The sequence below is a fragment of the Anomaloglossus baeobatrachus genome, chromosome 4 (assembly GCF_048569485.1).
Source record: "Anomaloglossus baeobatrachus isolate aAnoBae1 chromosome 4, aAnoBae1.hap1, whole genome shotgun sequence".
In the NCBI taxonomy this organism is placed as follows: Eukaryota; Metazoa; Chordata; class Amphibia; order Anura; family Aromobatidae; genus Anomaloglossus; species Anomaloglossus baeobatrachus.
This window is the reverse complement of record NC_134356.1, coordinates 635838998-635862887: the sequence shown is the minus strand read 5'-3', so window position 1 is coordinate 635862887 and position 23890 is coordinate 635838998. Positions and strand designations below refer to the sequence as shown.

The window sequence follows — 23890 nt, the reverse complement described above, 5'->3', positions numbered from 1 at the left end:
AGTCTGCACCGCACTGCCCTTTAGGTATTATAAAGTGATTTTGACATTCTACACAGCGGCCTGGACTCCTATATACAACATGTTAGAATGACGTATATAAGAGCCCACTGGTGGTGGCCGCAGCTTACAGTCGCCAAAACTGGTGACCGGTTCCCTTTAAGAGTGTTCTGAAGCTGCCTGGTGTCTACACTTCGAACCCCGCTGCCGGGAGGAAAATAACTTTGTTCCTCCTGGCAGTGTTTGAGTTTCAGTCATGGGGCAGCACCAATGAAGTTTCAGTCACCGCTCAGTGCATAGTTATTGACAGCTGTAACCACCCCCCACAATGACTGACAGCTGAGTCTATTGCTGAGAGGCTGTCAGTCAGTGCGTGGATACAGCCGCCAATCACTATACACAGATCAGTGAGTGAAACTACACCGGCGCCATGACAAACCCAAATGTTGCCAAGGGAAATAAAGTTTGATTCCTCACAGTAGGGGGTGGGGTGGGGGGTTGATGTACAGGCACCGGGAAGGTTTGGAATGCTATTAACCTGCAGATTAACCACATCTGGAAAGGTTCTCTTTAAATCCTGCCTGCCTGGTTTACTGGAGCAGCAGCTACAGAAAGAAGAAGGGAATTTTGTTTACTTACCGTAAATTCCTTTTCTTCTAGCTCCTATTGGGAGACCCAGACAATTGGGTGTATAGCTTCTGCCTCCGGAGGCCACACAAAGTATTACACTTTAAAAAGTGTAACCCCTCCCCTCTGCCTATACACCCCCCCCGTGCATCACGGGCTCCTCAGTTTTGGTGCAAAAGCAGGAAGGAGGAAACTTATAAATTGGTCTAAGGTAAATTCAATCCGAAGGATGTTCGGAGAACTTAAAACCATGAACCAAAAGAACAATTCAACATGAACAACATGTGTACACAAAAGAACAGCCCGAAGGGAACAGGGGCGGGTGCTGGGTCTCCCAATAGGAGCTAGAAGAAAAGGAATTTACGGTAAGTAAACAAAATTCCCTTCTTCTTTGTCGCTCCATTGGGAGACCCAGACAATTGGGACGTCCAAAAGCAGTCCCTGGGTGGGTAAAAGAATACCCTGATAAAAAGAGCCAACAACGGCCCCCTCTTACAGGTGGGCAACCGCCGCCTGAAGGACTCGCCTACCTAGACTGGCGTCTGCCGAAGCATAGGTATGCACTTGATAGTGTTTCGTGAAAGTGTGCAGACTAGACCAGGTAGCTGCCTGACACACCTGCTGAGCCGTCGCCCGGTGCCGCAATGCCCAGGATGCACCCACGGCTCTGGTAGAATGGGCTTTCAGCCCTGAAGGAATCGGAAGCCCAGAAGAACGGTAGGCTTCAAAAATCGGTTCCTTGATCCACCGAGCCAAGGTTGACTTGGAAGCCTGCGACCCCTTACGCTGGCCAGCGACAAGGACAAAGAGCGCATCAGAACGGCGCAGGGGCGCTGTGCGAGACACGTAGATCCGGAGTGCTCTCACTAGATCTAACAAATGCAAATCCTTTTCACATTGGTGAATTGGATGAGGGCAAAATGAAGGTAAGGAGATATCCTGATTGAGATGAAAAAGGGGACACCACTTTGGGGAGAAAGTCCGGGACCGGACGCAGAACCACCTTATCCTGGTGAAATACCAGGAAGGGGGCTTTGCATGACAGCGCTGCAAGCTCTGACACTCTTCGGAGTGATGTGACTGCCACTAGAAATGCCACCTTCTGCGAAAGACGTGATAGAGAGACATCGCGCAGCGGCTCAAAAGGCGGTTTCTGAAGAGCCCGTAGAACCCTGTTGAGATCCCAGGGTTCCAGCGGACGCTTGTAAGGTGGAACTATGTGGCAAGCTCCCTGCAGGAACGTGCGGACCTGCGGAAGCCTGGCTAGACGCTTTTGAAAAAAAACACGGAGAGCGCCGAGACTTGTCCCTTGAGAGAGCCGAGAGACAAACCCTTGTCCATTCCGGATTGAAGGAAGGAAAGAAACGTGGGTAAGGCAAACGGCCAGGGGGTAGACCCCTTATCAGAGCACCAGGCTAAGAAGATCCCCCAAGCCCTGTGATAGATCTTGGCTGACGTTGGTTTCCTGGCCTGTCTCATAGTGGCAATGACCTCTTGAGATAACCCTGAGGACGCTAGGAGCCAGGACTCAATGGCCACACAGTCAGGTTGAGGGCCGCAGAATTCAGATGGAAAAATGGCCCTTGCGACAGCAAGTCTGGTCGGTCTGGGAGCGCCCACGGTTGACCCACCGTGAGGTGCCACAGGTCCGGGTACCACGACCTCCTCGGCCAGTCTGGAGCGACGAGGATGGCGCGGCGGCAGTCGGACCTGATCTTGCGCAACACTCTGGGCAGCATTGCCAGAGGAGGGAATACATAAGGCAGTCGAAACTGCGACCAATCCTGAACTAAGGTGTCCGCCGCCAGAGCTCTGTGATCCTGAGACCGTGCCATGAATGCCGGGACTTTGTTGTTGTGCCGAGACGCCATGAGATCGACGTCCGGCGTTCCCCAGCGGCAACAGATCTCTTGAAACACGTCCGGGTGAAGAGACCATTCCCCTGCGTCCCTGCCCTGGCGACTGAGAAAGTCTGCTTCCCAGTTTTCTACGCCTGGGATGTGAACCGCGGAGATGGTGGAGGCTGTGGCCTCCGCCCACAGCAGAATCCGCCGAACTTCTTGGAAGGCTTGACGACTGCGAGTGCCGCCCTGGTGGTTGATGTACGCGACCGCCGTGGCGTTGTCCGACTGTATGCGGATCTGCCTGCCCTCCAGCCACCGATGGAATGCTTTTAGGGCTAGATACACTGCCCTTATCTCCAGAACATTGATCTGAAGGGAGGACTCTGTCGGAGACCAGGTTCCCTGAGCCTTGTGGTGGAGAAAAACCGCTCCCCACCCTGACAGACTCGCGTCCGTCGTGACCACAGCCCAGGATGGGGGCAGGAAAGATTTTCCCTTCGACAGGGAAGTGGGAAGAAGCCACCACTGAAGAGAGGTCTTGGCTGCCAGAGAAAGAGAGACGTTCCTGTCTAAGGACGTCGACCTCTTGTCCCATTTGCGGAGAATGTCCCATTGGAGTGGATGCAGATGAAACTGCGCAAAGGGAACTGCCTCCATTGCTGCCACCATCTTCCCCAGGAAGTGCATGAGGCGCCTCAAGGGGTGTGACTGGGCCCGAAGGAGAGATTGCACCCCTGTTTGCAGCGAACGCTGTTCGTCTAAGTAAGGGATCACCGAGTGGCCCTGAGAGTGTAGGACCGCCACCACGGATGCCATGACCTTGGTTCGCTCGGGGGGCGGAGATGTTCTGAAAAAACGAGTCGGAGGACGAGAGCTGAACTCTATCCTGTAACCGTGAGACAGAATGTCCCTCACCCATCGGTCTTGGACATGTGGCCACCAGTCGTCGCAAAAGCGGGAGAGCCTGCCACCGACCGAGGATGCGGTTTGGGGAGGCCGAAAGTCATGAGGAGGCCGCCTTGGAGACGGTGCCTCCGGCGGTCTTTGGAGGACGTGACTTAGACCGCCATGCAGAAGAGTTTCTCTGGCTCTTCTGTGGCCTGTTGGACGATGAGGATTGGGACCTGGCTGAGGGCCAAAAGGACCGAAACCTCGCTTGAATTTTTCGTTGCTGAGGTCTCTTTGGTTTGGGCTGGGGTAAGGACGAGTCCTTTCCCTTGGATTGCTTAATAATTTCATCCAATTGTTCGCCAAACAATCGGTCGCCAGAAAAGGGCAAACCGGTCAAGAACTTCTTGGAAGCAGAGTCTGCCTTCCATTCGCGTAGCCACATGGCCCTGCGGACTGCCACCGAATTGGCGGATGCTACCGCTGTACGGCTAGCCGAGTCCAGGACAGCATTCATGGCGTAGGATGAAAATACCGACGCCTGAGACGTCAAAGACGCTACTTGCGGAGCAGAGGTACGGGTGACCGCATTAATCTCAGACAGACAAGCTGAGATAGCCTGGAGTGCCCACACTGCTGCAAAGGCTGGGGCAAAGGACGCGCCTATGGCTTCATAGATGGATTTCATTAGGAGCTCTATCTGCCTGTCCGTGGCATCCTTGAGCGTTGAACCGTCAGCCACTGCTACTACGGATCTAGCCGCCAGTCTAGAGACTGGAGGATCCACCTTGGGACATTGAGCCCAACCCTTAACTACGTCAGAGGGGAAGGGGTAACGTTTAGTAAAGCGCTTGTCCGGGAAAGCCCTGTGCTTCTGGACAGCATCTCTGAAGTTCGAGTGATCGAAGAAAACACTCCGAGTAAGTTTGGGAAACCTAAACTGGTGTTTCTCCTGCTGTGCGGCCGACTCCTCTATAGGTGGAGCTGGGGGAGAAAGATCTAGCACCTGGTTGATAGACGCTATAAGGTCATTTACTATGGCGTCCCCTTCAGGTGTATCAAGATTGAGAGCAACGTCAGGGTCAGAGTCCTGGGCTGCGACCTCTGCCTCATCCTCTAGAGAGTCCTCAAGCTGAGAACCCGAACAGCGTGATGAAGTCGGGGAAGATTCTAAGCGAGCCCGCTTAGCCGGTCTGGGACTGCGGTCCGTGCCGGAGTCCTCCACGTAATAACTAGAGGCCACCCCAGGAGCACGCTTCGTCGCAGACCGAGAGGGGCCTGGGGGCGATCCCGCAGTGCCCGGGGCCTGTGTAAGGGTCGGTCTGGGCTGCAAAGCTTCTAGTATTTTAGCAGACCATTTGTCCATAGACTGAGCCATGGATTGTGAAAGTGACTCAGAGTTTCTCAGCAAAAGCTGCAAACTCTGTCCCTGCCGCCTGGACAGGGGAAGCCGGCGGTTCTACCTGGGCCGAGGGTCCCACCAGTGCCCCAGGCTCCGGCTGAGCGAGTGCCACATGGCCCGAGCATTGCTCACAGTGAGGGTAGGTGGAACCTGCAGGTAGCATAGCCGCACAAGAGGTACAGGTTGCAAAATAACCCTGTGTCTTGGCACCCTTGCTCCTTGTGAACGACATGCTGTAGTCTCCCAGGAGAGTGATCACTGAGGGATATATAGCCACAAGCTAACAGTACAGCCGAACCGAGAAAATGTATACAAATATAATATAATATAATATATATATATATATATATATATATATATATATATATATATATATATATATATATATATATATATATATATATATATACACATATATATATATATATATAGTTCAGCACTCTAAGGGGCCCAGCACCGGTGGGAAGAAGCCACCTGGCTTACCGACCGCTCAAGCAGTGTGTGGCCACCAGATTCCCTGCCTCGGGTCTCCCAGTCCTCCACCGGCAGAATGTGCTTAAAACATGGCTGTCGGCGTTCACAGGGGAGGAGGGAGCCGTGGGCGTAACTACAAAAGTGCGGGAATCTGGTGCCCCAGAGTGAATAGTGAGGGGGGCGGAGGACAGCCAAGTGTGCTCCAGCCCTCACTGTCGGCGTCAGACCGACCGTCCCGCTCTTCCCTCTGACTGGCAGGCCCGGGGGCGGGAGTTTAAGGCACTAGGCCGCAAAAGCCGGGGACTAAAGTTAAAACCGCGGCCGGCAAGCAGGCGCGGTCGGCGCGGTAGTCCCGGTCTCATACCAACACCGCAGTCGCTGCAGCGTCTGAGGCCAAGGTGCTCCATGCACCGTCCCCAAGGGGACACAGAGTACCTGCGCGGGAATCTGGTGCCCTAGAGTGATTAGTGAGGGGGGCGGAGGACAGCCCAGTGTGCTCCAGCCCTCACTGTCGGCGTCAGACCGACCGTCCCACCCTTCCCCCTGACTGGCAGGCCCGGGGGCGGGAGTTTAAGGCACTAGGCCGCAAAAGCCGGGGACTAAAGTTAAAACCGCGGCCGGCAAGCAGGCGCGGTCGGCGTGGTAGTCCCGGTCTCATACCAACACCGCAGTCGCTGCAGCGTCTGAGATCAAGGTGCTCCATGCACCGTCCCCAAGGGGACACAGAGTACCTGTAGATGCAGGGCCCTGTCCCTGATGATACTCAGTCTCCTGTCCGTCAGAATCCCACAGTGGCTGCGGAGGGAGCCCGGTCCCAGTGCCTGGATGACCGGATAGGATCCCACTTCTCCCAGAGCCCCTAAGGGATGGGGAAGGAAAACGGCATGTGGCTCCGGCCTGTGTACCCGCAATGGGTACCTCAACCTTAACAACACCGCCGACTTAGTGGGGTGAGAAGGGAGCATGCCGGGGGCCCTGTTAGGGCCCTCTTTTCTTCCATCCGATATAATCAGCAGCTGCTGCTGACTAAGATGGGAGCATGAGTGCATGTGTGCCTCCTTCAACACAAAGCATAAAACTGAGGAGCCCGTGATGCACGGGGGGGGTGTATAGGCAGAGGGGAGGGGTTACACTTTTTAAAGTGTAATACTTTGTGTGGCCTCCGGAGGCAGAAGCTATACACCCAATTGTCTGGGTCTCCCAATGGAGCGACAAAGAAATAAAGTTTTATTCCCCCTGCAGCTGCTCCCTTGTGATCCCCACAGCGGTGCAGGGAGCGGTTAATATCAACACTCTCTATACTGTGAGCGTGTGGTGATCGCTCCGACACTTTGACAGCTTCCTGCGCACATATACACACAGATGATGCAGAGTGCAGAGGAGGGAGCGATTTGCTTCTAGTCATCAGGGCAGTGCCAGGGAGCGAGTACGTCCAAGGTACTGTCACAGAATGAGGCTATCCCTAGATTCCATTATAAGGAGCTTGCATGACTTGTTTCCCCACAACTGTGAATCGGACGGAGAGAAGACACATGTGGGGCTGCAGCGTTCAACCATTGATTACTCTCACAATCTGAGGCCAATTCCACATGACCGACATTCATGAGCTGAGAACGGACTGCGATGTCAACATCTTCGTATTTGCCCCGGAGACTGTAGAGTTCGGGTCCGGAGCCCCCCCAATTGTGCTGGGCACCACAGTCCGCACTCGCATCGGCCTAAGTGTTGATGATGGGCGAGGGAGAAATAATAAGGACCTACCTGAGTCTTATTTCCGGCCTTATTAAAGCTTTTTGCCTCTTCGGTCAGCCTGCAAGAAAAGAAAAACCAAAAGGGACAATATTCACATTCTGATTAGTGGAGGATCAGTAACAGATATGGCCCGGTCGCCAAATAATCTGATATTTTTATTTTTTAGGAATGTGGTGTTCTGATTGCCGGTGATGCTCATGAAGCTGACCGTGAAAATTGGTCAAAGCAAATAGCGCTAATGCACGGACAGACGGCTCCCGTTCCCGAGCATGAAAGCATCCGAGACATACACGGCAATGTCATGCTCTGGTCAGGAGAGCCGCGGCCAGTCCGTGCACTGCGGTCCCATCTCAGGCGTCTGATGGAGCCCTCATATTATTACTGGCCTTTATTGTATTGAAAACTTGGAAAGAAGAAAAATAATAATAATAATAACAACAACTCCTTGTTTGTTGGAATAAAAAAAAAAAAAAAAAAAAAAAAAAAAAACAGTTTGCAAACATCACAGACTTTAGCAGACCCCAGCTGGCATTTCATCACCGTAGGCTTTGGAGGGATGGGGGGCAGCAGGGGGCTCTCCATCATTTAGACGCTGTGGTTTCTATTGAATGCAGCAACTAAAAAGTTAATCCTTGCCAACAATCTCTGATGGTTGCAGTCAGAGGCGCGGCGGGTGTTGTCTATGTAGCGCGGCAGGCAACAATCACATACAAAGCAGTGTACTTTTCACCTTGTAGATTCGTCACATGCACTTTGCAGCCTCTCCGACAGCAGTTTTTCACTTTTCTGTAATTCATAGATTCCCAGGTCGGAGTCTCCTATGGGGGTGACGTGACTGTTTCCTCCCTGGACAAACTTGACGAGCTGCAAGGAAACAAAGTGATCCGCACGTCAGCAAATACATTCCACATAGAAGCCATTTAGTCTGCTCTCTGCTTGTAATGATGGAGCTGTATAGCACGAGAAGGGGGATACAGGGGCATCGGGGTTCCTCAGGTTCGCCCCCCATCTATACAGCACAATTACACTTGCACTGCTGTTATATATTGTTAGTGCCCCTTGTTGATGTTTTAATGTGGTCTCACAACATCCTCATAATGTGTTAGTCACCTCCCCTGCATCCAGCGCTGAGCGTCCAGTCCTCCATCCTTTAGAGCAATGTCCCTCTGCCATTCCTTTGATGTCCCCCTCCCGGACCATTCAGCCCAGCTCATGTGGATGGATGTTGCCTAAGGAGTCCGGTAGTTGGTGTTTGCCGCTACAGTGGAATTATCCCTGTCCAGTTTTTAGGTTTACTCCGTTACCCTGATACAACACCAGCTCTGCTATATTACTGGCTAAAGAGCTGCTCCAGCCATGAAATTGTAGACTCTGTTGCAAACCCAGCTCTATCATATTGCTGGATCAGTTCTGCCTTTGAACCTCATTTAGTAAATGCTGTAAGACAAAGAGCACAGGGAGGGCGTCCCCCGAGCGGGACAAGAGGGAGGGCGTCCCCCGAGCGGGACAAGAGGGAGGGCGTCCCCCGAGCGGGACAAGAGGGAGGGCGTCCCCCGAGCGGGACAAGAGGGAGGGCGTCCCCCGAGCGGGACAAGAGGGAGGGCGTCCCCCGAGCGGGACAAGAGGGAGGGCGTCCCCCGAGCGGGACAAGAGGGAGGGCGTCCCCCGAGCGGGACAAGAGGGAGGGCGTCAGCCGAGCGGGACAAGAGGGAGGGCGTCAGCCGAGGGGGACAAGAGGGAGGGCGTCAGCCGAGGGGGACAAGAGGGAGGGCGTCAGCCGAGGGGGACAAGAGGGAGGGCGTCAGCCGAGGGGGACAAGAGGGAGGGCGCCCCCGAGCGGAACAAGAGGGAGGGCGTCCCCCGAGCGGGACAAGAGGGAGGGCGCCAGCCGAGTGGGACAAGAGGGAGGGAGTCACCCGAGAGGGACAAGAGGGAGGGAGTCACCCGAGAGGGACAAGAGGGAGGGAGTCACCCGAGAGGGACAAGAGGGAGGGAGTCACCCGAGAGGGACAAGAGGGAGGGAGTCACCCGAGAGGGACAAGAGGGAGGGAGTCACCCGAGAGGGACAAGAGGGAGGGAGTCAGGTATTGCTCACCTTGAAAGGTTTTGAGAGCCACAAATAACAGTAGACAGCATAAATCCTACCATGCCGCAGCACCACGGAGAATACAAAATATAGAGGCGATGAAAGGGTATATCACAACTCTGTTACACCTGTTGTCCTGTTCCGGATGGATCTCTCTGCTGCACCGGCGTCATCGGTCTGTGCTGCTTAGTAGCAACCCAACTGAACCCAGGACTGCGGGTGGGACAATGTGTGCAGTGCTGGTGTGAAGAAGCAGCTTTTAAAGCACCAGTTCTGAGTCGTACTGAGCACGAGACCACCGGCACTTGACACATTAGGTGGGAGTCCAGAAAGGAAATCAGGACAGCAGGAGGCGCCACAACAAGTATCTAACAACGATGTCTATATACAAACATTTTTCAATGATGGTCCTAGTGTCATGATCCAGGTCTGCATCAGCCGCAGTGGTGTATTATTCCATTCTGCTCCGGTCTGGTCACGTCAGGGGTTAACTCCTCCCTGCCTCGCTCCAGTTTCCGGGACACTATATCCTGGTGCTGCATCTCCGGTACAGCTCCAGTGATAGTTTATGATCTGCTGCATATATTTCTGGCTCTGGTGAATTACCCGATTTGTCCTGCCTCTCCGCTACCTTGTACTGACCTGTACCCCCCCTACGTTCGTCCGTCTGTCCCAGTCCCTGAGTACCCACTCCTGTCTTCTGTTTACCCGTCCCTGACCTGTTTGTCTCCCTCCCTTGTTTGTACTCGGACCTCCCAGCATCTGACCTGTATCCACATCCTCCGTCTCTCCCTCCTGCTATATTCGCGACTTCTTGGCTTCTGATCCTCGGCAATTACCTGATCACGATTTGACTACTCCTGTACCTTTGCCTAGGCCTCCTGCTGCTGACCCGGCTCACTGACTACTCTACTGCCCTCTGGTGGTTTGCCTGCTAACTGCACTCTGAAGCTACACTGCTTGTAGCTTCAGTTTCTCCCTTTAGTGCAGTATTACACCTAGATGAAGACTTTGGATCCCATAGGAATCTGTACTAAAATCATGGCAGTAAACGTGTATGTAATGACCAGATAATATCAGCAGAGATGTAACAGGGCACATATAAGGGTTAATAACATACAGATGGACATGTCCTCCGTGCGGCCACTTACCCGCTCACCGTCTCTCTGTAGGAGACAGATCTTTTTGTCTTTCAGCATCTGCAGCAGAACCAGCTGAAATGTGTCCTGTCCGGGAATCAGGTCTCTGCAGAGGCCACGGACATCGTCCTCACACAACAAGGGGACGGCGCTGAGGGCGGACGACTGATACTTCTGTAATAACAGATCGGCCTGGACCTGGGGGGATACACAGTGCTTTGTATGACCACCACATCATACACACTTAATTCTATAGTGGAGAAATCCATGGTCACCATCCTGTCCGAAAAAGACAACTTCAATCATCAGCATATCCTGCCTGTGAATGGGAGTTGTGGATGGGGTATTTTTAAGTCTGGATAGGGGATAACCTCCCAATTGCTGGGGTCCAACAATCCAGAGGAACTGAGCCTTTCACAATGGAGTGCGGATGACTCAAACTTGAGAGTACCCCTTTAAACCATGGCCACATTCAGCAGCGCGTTCCTGTTGAGGGCTGTGACCGGTATCGCAGCTCAGCGCCACTCCACTGTCGTGAATGTAGATGTCCTGCAGTACCGGCACATTTTGTGCCTTCAGCTCCTATGCAGACCTATGTGTTGCTATGGTTACCCCTGGTTCCAGATCCTGTATTCAGGTGCCCCCCGCCTTCCCTTGGACTCCCCAGCAGAGCCGGTGTATAAACCATCACTAACCTTTAACACGTCAGGAACCACGAACGTCTCGTCCGGATTAACCTGTCCACCTATAACCGAGCCGAGCGTCCAGCGCAGAGGGTTGATGACGAGCTGCCGCATACCCCACGAGACCCAGCCACTGGTGACCGCCGCCACAAAATCAGACTCCCTCTGCAGGAAGCCTTGCCTGCCCGAAAAAGAGAAGAGAAACGGTTATTACCTAAACCTGGAAACCCAGGTCCTCCCTGTACTGATGGCTTCCCATTCATCAGATTCACAGGTCACCTCCTGAAAACGAGCCACTCACACAGGTGCGCATGCCGTGACAGTGTATCAGTGGTCTTATGAGACGTGGTACCTGTGTCAGCCAGATATGATCAGGATGGGATAACAGCCCGTGCAGCAAGCACAGATCATAACCCCTATGATATAAAAGATCATATGATCACATATTATATACAGCAGTACCCCAGCATTGCTGTATATAGGAGGAATCATGGCCTCCTATGAATGCGGCCACTGACTGATTTTCACAGAACAGTCATGACAGGCACAGGGGGTCTTCAGCAGACCCCTGGCTGTCATACTAACACATCATCATCTAGCAATTGAGCTGCAGGTGCACCAATGGCGGGATAGTACAGTGCTCCCCCTGCTGGTGTGTATTAAATGCTACGGTCACAGCTTGACAGTGGCATTTAACAGCTGAACTCCACCCGTGGCTGTTAGAGGCAGATGATGGCCGCATATCACAGTCATCATGTGAAAGAAAGATGTGAGCTCCGCATGCAATCCTGAATCAAAGGCAGGGAGCCATAATCCGTAATAAGTTATTAAGGGGTCTGAAATAAAAAGTCTGCAGTTGCTATATGTGGTTGCAGAATCCTGACAGTGTGCAGTGTACGGGCCGACACGATTACCCTGTATTCCCTGAGCGGGGGCGGCGGCATGTAATGATGCAAATTGCATACACGCGGTCACATGATCACCCACTCACTCAAGGAATACAGGGTAATCATGTCAGCCCATACATGGCACACTGTCATGACTCTGCAATCCTATATCGTGACTATATACCTCCCCCTGAATGTAGCAACAGCACCCCGTCCTCACCTCAGCATTTCCTGGATAACTTTCCCCAGACCTAAGGGAATGCTGCCCCTCCGGGTAAAGTCTGTCTGCAGCCGGCGCAGGGTGAGGGTGAGGAGACCCCGAGCCTTGGCGTGTTTTACTATCAGAGACGACCAGAAGGCCATCTTACTGTCCCAGTCTGCGCTGTCCACATCCCGAGATTGCTTGAAGGTAGAAAACAAAAAGGACATCCGTTCATCATCAGCCCACTCTGGGGGGAAAGACGGCTCCATGGTGACCCGGCATCAAGGGGCGGAGCTGGAAGAGGAAAGGAGGGACAATTATCATAGGTGAGGATGGAAATATTAAGCTAGAGAAATAATGGAGCAGTAGGGGTATAAGATGGATGGATAAAGAAAGAGAGAATAGAGAGAGGGGAGGGAAGGATAGATATAGAGGGAGGGAAGGATAGATATAGAGGGAGGGAAGGATAGATATAGAGGGAGGGAAGGATAGATATAGAGGGAGGGAAGGATAGATATAGAGGGAGGGAAGGATAGATATAGAGGGAGGGAAGGATAGACAGACATAGAGGGAGGGAAGGATAGACAGATAGAGGGAGGGAAGGATAGACAGATAGAGGGAGGGAAGGATAGACAGATAGAGGGAGGGAAGGATAGACAGATAGAGGGAGGGAAGGATAGATAGAGGGCGGGAAGGATAGATAGAGGGCGGGAAGGATAGATAGAGGGCGGGAAGGATAGATAGAGGGCGGGAAGGATAGATAGAGGGCGGGAAGGATAGATAGAGGGCGGGAAGGATAGATAGAGGGCGGGAAGGATAGATAGAGGGCGGGAAGGATAGATAGAGGGCGGGAAGGATAGATAGAGGGAGGGAAGGATAGATAGAGGGAGGGAAGGATAGATAGAGGGAGGGAAGGATAGATAGAGGGAGGGAAGGATAGATAGAGGGAGGGAAGGATAGATAGAGGGATCGATAAATAGGCGGATAGATAGAGAATGCTAGACGGGGAAAAAGTTCGATCACTGAACGCCATCACTTTTTAATGTTGACCTCACATAAATACCAGAGCGATGATTGGAATACACGGGTACTCCCATGTCTGGGTGTACTGACACATGATCCCCCAGTCATACAGCTACACATGACAACAAGGAGGAAAAGTGAAAGAGAAACACTAAAGGTAAGAGGGAAAGTGATGACTGGCCGCTGTAGGTAAAGTGTAGCTCAGCAGCAGAGGCAGGGGGCGGCACACTGTAACGGCAGCGCAGCTATACAGCACACAGCCAGACAACTCACCGAAACCAACTGTCATGTCATGTCATACGAGTTCTGACCCTCCGCGGACACCGTCCAGAGAATACATAGAGAATAAACGAGGTGCAGAGCGTCTCCGTGTGAATTTCCTGTGCGCATTCGCGGCTCTGTAGCGACACCTGCTGGTTATTACTCTGTATTGCAACTTACTTAAAAAAGAAAAAAGGACGGGACTTTTAACTCGCGGTGACGTCATTTAATAAGTTGGCGGGAAAGAGCGGAGTGGCAGGTAATGGCGGCGCCGGCTGCGGAGCGGTGTTTGTGACATACAATGTGTGTGTATATCTATCTATCTATCCATCCATAGTTGGTTTCTTTGATTATGCACAGTTTTTTTTGTGGCAAGTTGATCCCATTGCATTCAGCGGTTTCTTCTTTTGATTGTTGCGTTACCGCAGGTGATATGAATAGCAGCAGTGTTTATTTTTCTTGTTGGCCACAGTGAGGATGAGCGTGTTTTATTGGCAGCAAAACCGCGTATTTTAATGCTGCTTTATATTCCTGGTTTGCACATGCTGCGGTTTTTGCACGTTTTTGGTCTCAAAACCGCATGCATTTCCTTCCCCAGCAAAGTCTATGAGATTTCATTTTTGCTGTCCGCACGTTGCAGCTTTTTTTTGGCTGCGCTTTGTTGTGACCACTGCAGCATGTCAATTCTTTTCGCGTTTTTCACCCATTGAATGCATTGGACAAAAACGCAGCAAAAAAAACACATCCAAAAGCGCATGCTTTTTTTGATGCATTTTTCCTGTGGTCAGAAAAAAACAGCATGCTGATGCAAGGAAAAAAACCAAAAGCAAACAATAAATGCTGCATGTGAACATTCCCCAATTGTTGCAGATCTGGACATAGAATATTTATTTACAAATAAACCAGGAGTGTCACTAAGGCTGCTTTCACACTACGTCTTTTTAACATGCGTCATGAACGTTTTTTGGTGCAAAAGCGGATCCTGTTTTTGCAGAGAAAAACGCATGTGTTATTTTGCAGGATCCTGTCACTTTAAGTTTATGGGCGGGCATTTGAGTCGTGATCGGGAGTAAGGGGAACTGAATGTGAAAGACTGGGAGCCGGCTTCTGACAGCTGCGGAGGCTCGTAACCAAGGTAAACATCTGGTAACTTGCTTGGATACCCGATATTTACATTGGTTACGAGCGTCTGCAGCTGCTAGGAGCCGGGCTCCCTGCACACGTAACCAAGATACACATCGGGTAACTAAGCCCGCGGTTACCCGATATTTACCTTGGTTACGACCGTCCTCTCTCTCTCTCTCTCTCTCTCTCTCTCTCTCTCTCTCGAGAGAGAGAGAGAGAGAGAGAGAGAGAGAGAGAGAGAGAGACTGATCACGCCAGGCTGGTTTCTGGGCATGCTCAGTAGAGCAAGCAGGATCCTGTCTATCAGCATGCCAGCGTTCACATACGTTTGCGTTTTTGAGCCGCGTCCAAATAAATTGCAGCGTTTTTGAAAAAAGTTGAAAAACTGCAAGTCGCTGGATCCTCACTATAACGCACGCAAACGCAGGTGAACGCATGTTGACGCGAGTCCATTGCAAATGCATTGAAATGAAAACGCATTTGCACTGGATCCGTTTTTGCGTTAAAAAAACATTCAGGACGCATGTTGAAAAAACAGTGTGAAAGCAGCCTTAGGGTACTTTCACACTTGCGTTCAGCGGAGTCCGTCACTATGGAGAATAGCGCAGTCCGTTAACGCACTGCGCTATTCTCCATAGACTTGTATGGATGACGCACTGTAACGCAAGTGTCAGCGTTGCATCCGCCGGACGACGCAGCGTCGTTATTTTGACGCTGCGTCGGGCGGAAGGAACGCAGCATGTAACGTTTTTTGAGCAGTGGAATCCTTTGAATTTCACTGCGCATGCTCTCTCTGGCTCCTTCCACCCGTAACCAGGGTACACATCAGGTAACCAAGGAACCCTGGTTACGTGTGTCGGGAGCCCGACACTTCCCTGCTTGGCTACACACACACACACACACACACACACACACACACACACACACACACACACACTCACACTCACACTCACACTCACACTCACACTCACACTCACACTCACACTCACACTCACACACTCACACTCACACTCACCTGTCCCCCAGCGATGCAGTCCCCGCGGCACTGATGTCCTCAGCCATGGCCCTGCTCGGCTCCACCCACCGCACTCCGCCCCCCGCTCCCACCCCCCGCACACATTGTCGGCGACCAAACGATCAGCTGATCACCCGGCGGCCGGCTACTGTGACTGATCGGCTGATCACCCGGTGGCCGGCTACTGTGACTGATCGGCTGATCACCCGGCGGCCGGCTACTGTGACTGATCGGCTGATCACCCGGCGGCCGGCTACTGTGAGTGATCGGCTGATCACCTGGCGGCCGGCTACTGTGAGTGAGCGGCTGATCACCCGGCGGCCGGCTACTGTTAGCGATCAGCTGATCGTTCACAATAGTCTGCCGACGGTAAAACTGTAAATAAACAAAAAAAAACAAAAAACGAATTGCGTTGTTTTGCAGCATCCGTTGCATCCGTTGTGCCACTATATGCAACACATCCGTTGCATCCGTCACACAACGCAATGCAACGGATGCCGTTCAACCCAAGTGTGAAACTAGCCTAATAGAGATGAGCAAATGCAAACTGTACCGTTCTGGGTTTGTACCGGACACGGACGTCTCTGGTTTCCAGATCCCCGGCCTGTGACATGCCGCTATTCCGTCTGGTGGTGATGATCACTTCTAATAACCTCATGGCAGTGTCTCCCACAGTACGTGGATCCCAGCCACCACTACTTTTCCAGGTGCGCCATCCCTGCCCTACACGCACGTTTTGGACTAAATCAGGTGTGCACTTCACAACGCCATCAGTGACAAGGTCCACATAACCACTGATACGTGGACCAGTAACCACGAGCAGGGACTTTCTATCTACATACCTGCCCACTGGGTAAATGTAGTAGCTGATGGGCCGGAGGCAGAAAGCGTTCTGGTGCATGTCTTAGCACCACTGAGGATCGCTGGAGGTGTCTCTATACTGTTGCCTCCTACTCCTCTTCCTCTACCACCTCCTCAACCGGGCAGTGTAACCCCTGCACCGCCAACTTCAGCACAGCCAGGGGGGAAACTACACCAGGGTGTTCTGACACAACTAAAGATGTGTTTTTACTCCATTCTTTTACTGTAAAATATATGTACCGTATATTTCGTTTTATAAGACGAACCCCAAATTTAGAGAGAAAAAAAAAATGGGAACCGTCTTAGGCCGGTTTCAGACGTCCGTGTTTAATCAGGTACAAGTCACACGCATGGTTATGGTCATATGTCTGTAACACGTGTGACATCTGTGTTTGCATACGTGTGACAGGTACCGGAAAAAAACATGTGTCTGTCAAATAAAAAGATTTCCCATATTTACCGGTTTTCTCCAGCTCTGCTGCTTCCCGCTCCTGACCCCCGCTCATTATAATCATTGATTATGCACTGCACTCAGGACCTGGGAGCCGGAGTATCGCGGGGACAGCGCTGGATACAGCATCGCCGGGACAGGTGAGTATTCTGCAAGCACAGTGACATCCAGGAGGTCATTGAGTTCTCAATGAACTCTGACGACATCCTGATGACACCTGCGCTACAGCTTCACAGAGTTCATTGAGTCCCTGATGCTGTCCCTGCAATGCTTCCGGACACACACACACTCACTCACTCACCCAGCGATGCGGTCCCCGGCACTGAAGTCCCCAGCGCTGCTTCCACTTCCAGCTCCACAGGGCACTGAATATTCAGTGAGTATAATGAGTGGGGGTCAGGAGCAGGAGGCAGCATCGCTGGAGAGAGGTGAATATAGAAAATCTTTTTATTAAAAAGACTTGTGTTTTCTCCGGCATGTGTCACACGGATCACATCAATGTGCGATCCCTGTGGCACCAGTGCTACCAGCGAAAAAACGGATATGCCTGCGTGTGCGCGTGTGGGGTCATGAGAGGTCATACGGTCCGTGTGCAAACACAGACGTGTGAGTAACAGCAAATAACAACATGTGTACAGTACAGACCAAAAGTTTGGACACACCTCCTCATTCAAAGAGTTTTCTTTATTTTCGTGACTCTGAAAATTGTAGATTCACATTGAAGGCATCAAAACTATGAATTAAAACATATGGAATGAAATACTTAAATGTGAAACAACTGAAAATATGTCTTATATTCTAGGTTCTTCAAAGTAGCCACCTTTTGCTTTGATTACTGCTTTGCACACTTTTGGCATTCTCTTGATGAGCTTCAAGAGGTAGTCACCGGAAATGTTTTTCCAACAGTCTTGAAGGAGTTCCCAGAGATGCTTAGCACTTGTTGGCCCTTTTGCCTTCACTCTGCGGTCCAGCTCACCCCAAACCATCTCGATTGGGTTCAGGTCTGGTGACTGTGGAGGCCAGGTCATCTGGCGTAGCACCCCATCACTCTTCTTCAAATAGCCCTTACACAGCCTGGAGGTGTGTTTGGGGTCATTGTCCTGTTGAAAAATAAATGATGGTCCAACTAAACGCAAACCACATGGAATAGCACGCCGCTGCAAGATGCTGTGGTAGCCATGCTGGTTCAGTATGCCTTCAATTTTGTATAAATCTCCAACAGTGTCACCAGCAGAGCACCATCACACCTCCTCCTCCATGCTTCACGGTGGGAACCAGGCATGTAGAGTCCATCCGTTCACCTTTTCTGCATCACTCAAAGACACGGTGGTTAGATCCAAAGATCTCAAATTTGGACTCATCAGACCAAAGCACAGATTTCCACTGGTCTAATGTCCATTCCTTGTGTTATTTAGCCCAAACAAGTCTCTTCTGCTTGTTGCCTGTCCTTAGCAGTGGATTCCTAGCAGCTATTTTACCATGAAGGCTGCTGCACAAAGGCTCCTCTTAACAGTTGTTCTAGAGATGTGTCTGCTGCTAGAACTCTGTGGCATTGACCTGGTCTCTAATCTGAGCTGCTGTTAACTTGTGATTTCTGAGGCTGGTGACTCGGATAAACCTATCCTCCGCAGCAGAGGTGACTCTTGGTCTTCCTTTCCTGGGGCGGACCTCATGTGAGCCAGTTTCTTTGTAGCGTTTGATGGGTTTTGCCACTGCACTTGGGGACACTTTCAAAGTTTTCCCAATTTTTCGGACTGACTGACCTTCATTTCTTAAAGTAATGATGGCCACTCGTTTTTCTTTACTTAGCTGCTTTTTTCTTGACATAATACAAATTCTAACAGTCTATTCAGTAGGACTATCAGCTGTGTATCCACCAGACTTCTGCACAACACAACTGATGGTCCCAACCCCATTTATGAGGCAAGAAATCCCACTTATTAAACCTGACAGGGCACACCTGTGAAGTGAAAACCATTTCCGGTGACTACCTCTTGAAGCTCATCAAGAGAATGCCAAGAGTGTGCAAAGCAGTAATCAAAGCAAAAGGTAGCTACTTTGAAGAACCTAGAATATAAGACATATTTCTTTAACGTTCCTTTGGGAGACCCAGACCTTGGGTGTATAGCTTCTGCCTCCGGAGGACACACAAAGTACTACACCTAAAAGGTGTAGCTCCTCCCTCTGAGCCTATACACCCCCTGGTGAACCAGTCACAACCAGTTTTTCGCTTTGTGTTCAGGAGGCATACATCCACACATGCGTTCTCATATGAGTTTTTTTCCTTTTTTTGGAAGAAGATTGAAGAAATGCGGGTCCACGTCTGGACTCCCGGCATGTCCCTTCTCACCCCACTGTGTCGGTGGTGTTGTAAGGTTGATTTCCAAGGCTGGAGCCTTACATGCCGTGCTCCTTCACCATCCCTCCTGGGCTCTGGATTGAAGTGGGAACCAGTACGGTCTCCATGCCTGGCAGGAGACCGGTCTCCGGCCACAGCCCCTTGAAGACCCTGCTGGACCGGAGCACTCACCCCCAGGGACCTGGCCCTGCGTCTCAGCAGCTAAGTACCTTGAGACGTTCATATGTTGGGGGTCCCTGTCATTTATTGTGTGGGGAGAGTGTGTTTACTGTGGTTTTTTTAGCATTTCCGGCCGGTCATCTGGCTTTTCGCTCGAGAACCGCGCCGATGGTGCCTGCGCGTCGGCCTCGCTGATTAAATTTAGGCCCCGGCTTCGCCGGAGGCCTAGTTTCTGTTACCTGCCCTCGCATGTCACTCATGCTGAGGGACAGGCATGGCCCCTCCCGGTGGCCGTCCTGCACAGGGGAGGGACTCTCCTCACTGCTTGTGTGCGACTCCCCCCCCTGCAGGCCTCTATGGCCCTCCAGATTCCGCCCTTTCTACAGGGACGCCCAAGGTTCCGCCCCCTCTCTTCGCTCCGGCGGCCATTTTCTTGGGCAGGTTTCACTCTGTTCTGGCCCGTCCTGCACTCTGCATCCCTGCTGAGGTGCTGTGCATTGGGGGTCCAGGCTTCGGGATTTGGATGGCACACAACACCGCTTCCAGCGGTCTGGTAAGCCACAGCCGGTCTCCGGTTGTGGACCTCTGCTATATTCTCCCTGGGATTCATTCCCTTTATAGAAGCTGTTTCCCCCCACTCAGGCAGCATGTCTCACACAAGGAGCAAGGCTCCAAAGCTTTATGCTGTATGTGCTGCATGTAAGCTTCCGCTGCCTGAAGCGAGCACCTATCCACATTCTGAGGTCTGCTCTAACTTGGAGGTGCCACGGCCTGGCGTCTCGGCCCCAGTGGTCTCTCAGGCTGCTCCTGCACATGTGGCTGAACCCCCGGCCTGGGTAGAGTACTTTTCTAGGTCTATCTCCCAGTCATTTGCTGAGTCCATGGGACTTCTGTCCAGGACTTTGATGAATATGCATCAGCCCCCTTCACAGGGTGCCTCTAATGCTCTTGCTAAGGGGCCTTTAGGACTGGAGCTCACAGAGGATTCATCATCAGGGCACGGACCCCGTCCGTCTAAGAGGCTCCGCAGGGTTCCCTCTCCCTCCTCATCCCGTGGCTCTGATTCAAGGGCTGAGGACTCGCAGGATGAGGAGGATGCCAATACAGGGGGCTCGGAGGCTAACTCCATGTGCCCCATTGCTCCTTCCGAGGGTGACTCAGAATAGTGACTTGATTGCTTCCATTAATTCTGTACTGGATCTCAATCCGCCAGTATCAGAGGAGCAACCCTCTCTGGCAGAAAAGCACCAGTTTACCTCGCCTAAGAGAGTAAAGAGTGTGTTCTTTAACCACTCCAGTTTTCAGGCCGCTGTGACCAAACCCAGGGCCTGTCCTGACAAACGCTTCCCAAAGTGTGGTTCTGATGACCGTTTTCCCTTTCCACCTGAGGTGGTCAAGGAGTGGGCTCACTCCCCAAAGGTAGACCCCCCGGTGTCTAGACTCTCAGCCCGGACCGTTGTATCAGTGGCTGATGGCACTTCCCTTAAGGATGCCACTGACCGTCAGATTGACCTTCTGGCCAAATCCGTGTATGAAGCGGTGGGGGCCGCGTTTTCTCCAACTTTTGCAGCAGTGTGGGCCCTCAAAGCCATCTCTGCTAGTCTGGAGGAGACGCATTCCCTCACCAGGGAATCTATGCCCGAGATGGTTGCCTTAACTTCTCAAGCTTCAGCTTTTTCTTCTTATGCCATGTCTGCCATGCTGGAGGCTTCTCACCGCGCTGCGGTGGCTTCGGCTAATTCCCTCGTTATCCGCAGGACCTTGTGGCTTCGAGAGTGGAAGGCAGATGCTTCTTCAAAGAAGTACCTTGCTGGGCTCCCTTTTGCTGGTTCCCGGCTGTTCGGTGAACAGCTGGATGAAATTATTAAAGAGGCTACTGGCGGGAAGAGTACTTCCATTCCACAAACCAAAGACCAGGAAACCTGCCCAGGGTAGGATTCAGTCGAGGTTTCGCTCCTTTCGTTCCTCCAACTGGTCGTCCTCTAAGCCCTCCGCCTCGTCCGCTAACTCAGCCAAGGACCAGAAATCCGCAGAAGACCGCAGGAGGTCCTGCCACTAAGGCAGCATCCTTGTGACTCTGTCCGATCCAGCCACGTCCTTAGTCGGTGGCAGGCTCTCCCACTTTGGCGACGCTTGGTTTCAACAAGTCTCCGATCAGTGGGTGAGAGATATCATCTCTCACGGCTACAGGATAGAATTTTCTTCCAGCCCGCCAAACAGATTTTTTCTCTCAACTCCCCCCTGCTCCAGGGCCGCTGCCTTTTCACAGGCCGTGGCAGCCTTGCAGGCCAACGGAGTAATTGTACCAGTTCCCGCCCGGGAACGGTTCAGAGGTTTCTACTCAAACCTCTTCCTAGTTCCCAAAAAGAACGGTACCTTCAGGCCCATCCTGGATCTCAAGCTTCTCAACAAGCATGTTCGGGTGCGGCACTTTCGCATGGAGTCCCTGCGATCAGTCATTGCCTCAATGACCCAAGGGGATTTCCTGGCGTCCATCGACATCAGAGATGCCTATCTGCATGTGCCCATTGCGGTTTCACACCAGCGTTGGCTACGCTTTGCAATAGAAGATCATTTCCAATTCGTGGCTCTCCCCTTCGGGTTAGCCACGGCCCCTCGGGTTTTCACCAAGGTCATGGCAGCCGTGATTGCGGTTCTGCACCTTCAGGGGTTGGCAGTGCTCCCTACCTGGACGACCTTCTAGTCAAAGCGCCATCCAGCGCAGACTGTCAGCGGAGTGAGTGTCTCGCTCACTCTCAGCACTCTAGCCCAATTCGGGTGGCTTGTCAATCTTCCCAAATCCACTCTGACTCCGACCCAGAGTCTCACGTACCTAGGGATGCAGTTCGAGACTCTGCCGGCACTTGTGAAGTTGCCCTTAGACAAACAGCTGTTACTCCAGTTGGCGGTGCGCTCTCTCCTGAGGCCCCGCCGTTATACCCTCAGGCGTCTGATGCAGGTGCTGGGTCAAAAGGTGGCGTCCATGGAGGCTGTTCCCTTTGCCCAGTTCCATCTGCGCCCCCTGCAGCTGGACATTCTCCGCTGTTGGGACAAGCGGCCTTCCTCCTTACACAAGTCAGTGGCTCTGTAGCCACGGACCAAGAGCTCTCTTCAGTGGTGGCTTCGGCCCCTCTCCCTGTCCCAAGGGCGCTCCTTCCTGGCCCAATCCTGGGTGATTCTCACCACGGATGCCAGTCTATCCGGCTGGGGAGCGGTATGTCTCCACCACAGAGCACAGGGCACTTGGACTCCGTCCGAGTCAGCCCTCTCGATCAATGTGCTGGAAATCAGAGCCGTACTTCTAGCTCTCCTTGCATTTCACCATCTGCTGGCGGGCAGGCACATTTGAGTCCAGTCAGACAATGCGACAGCGGTTGCCTACATCAACCATCAAGGCGGGACACGCAGCCGCCTGGCAATGATGGAGGTACAACGCATTCTTCAATGGGCGGAGGACTCCAGGTCCATCATATCCGCAGTCCACATCCCAGGCGTGGACAACTGGGAGGCAGATTATCTCAGCCGTCAAAGCGTGGACGGTGGCGAGTGGTCCCTGCACCCGGCAGTATTTCAGTCGATCTGCCGCAAATGGGGCACTCCGGACGTGGACCTAATGGCATCCCGTCACAACAATAAAGTTCCTGTCTACGTGGCTCGCTCCCACGATCCTCAGGCCTTCGCCGCGGACGCTCTGGTTCAGGACTGGTCCCAGTTTCGGCTGTCCTACGTGTTTCCCCCTCTAGCCCTCTTGCCCAGAGTCCTGCGCAAGATCAGAATGGAGGGTCGTCGAGTCATCCTCATTGCACCGGACTGGCCCAGGCGAGCTTGGTATCCGGACCTGCTCCAACTGTCCGTAGAGATGCCGTGGCCTCTCCCGGACCGTCCAGACCTACTCTCGCAAGGTCCGTTCTTCCGCCCGAATTCTGCGGCCCTCAAATTGACGGCGTGGCTCTTGAGTCCTGGATTTTGACGGCTTCTGGTATTCCCCCTGAAGTCATCTCCACTATGACTCGGGCCCGTAAGTCTTCGTCCGCTAAGATCTATCACAGGACTTGGAAAATTTTCCTGTCCTGGTGTCGCTCTACCGGCCATTCTCCTTGGCCATTCTCCTTGCCGACCCTTTTGTCTTTTCTACAGTCCGGTCTGCAGCTAGGTCTGTCCCTCAACTCTCTCAAGGGACAGGTTTCGGCCCTGTCAGTCCTGTTCCAGCGGCGTCTCGCTCGGCTGGCTCAGGTCCGCACCTTCATGCAGGGCGCGTCTCTTATCATCCCGCCTTACCAGCGGCCCTTGGACCCCTGGGACCTTAACTTGGTTCTCACGGTCTTCAAGAAACCCCCCTTTGAGCCCCTTAGGGAGGTTTCTTTGTATCGTCTCTCACAGAAAGTGGCCTTTCTGGTTGCTATAACTTCTTTCAGGAGAGTTTCTGATTTGGCTGCGCTCTCCTCGGAGTCACCCTTTTTAGTCTTTCATCAAGACAAGGTGGTTCTCCGTCCGACTCCGGACTTTCTTCCTAAGGTGGTTTCTCCCTTCCACCTTAACCAGGACATTACCTTACCTTCCTTCTGTCCGGCCCCTGTTCATCGCTTTGAAAAAGCTCTACATACTCTAGATCTGGTGCGTGCTCTCCGGATCTATGTGTCTCGCACCGCTGCGCT

At 52.4% G+C, this 23890-nt stretch overlaps 2 protein-coding genes across 5 annotated transcripts in view; one reads left to right on the top strand and one right to left on the bottom strand.

Annotated features, from left to right (window-relative positions):
- Positions 1-23890, bottom strand: part of CHMP7 (charged multivesicular body protein 7) — a 139214-nt gene that overhangs the window by 64718 nt on the left and 50606 nt on the right. For 2 of the 3 annotated variants that reach the window (XM_075346417.1, XM_075346419.1), the window contains exons 1-6: positions 13278-13376; positions 12000-12275; positions 10905-11073; positions 10222-10407; positions 7715-7848; positions 6994-7042 (exon numbers count right to left, since the gene is read on the bottom strand). In XM_075346417.1, the coding sequence (XP_075202532.1) occupies positions 6994-7042; positions 7715-7848; positions 10222-10407; positions 10905-11073; positions 12000-12250 (789 nt within the window). In that variant the 5' untranslated portion in view covers positions 12251-12275; positions 13278-13376. Of the gene's footprint in view, positions 1-6993; positions 7043-7714; positions 7849-10221; positions 10408-10904; positions 11074-11999; positions 12276-13277; positions 13377-23890 lie in introns of those variants that run through there. The other variant, XM_075346418.1, reaches the window with a different exon arrangement.
- Positions 13428-23890, top strand: part of GINS4 (GINS complex subunit 4) — a 30365-nt gene continuing 19902 nt past the window's right edge. The window contains exon 1 of one of the 2 annotated variants that reach the window (XM_075346420.1): positions 13428-13524. The gene's annotated coding sequence lies outside the window, so the exon portion shown is untranslated. Of the gene's footprint in view, positions 13569-23890 lie in introns of both variants that reach the window. The other variant, XM_075346421.1, reaches the window with a different exon arrangement.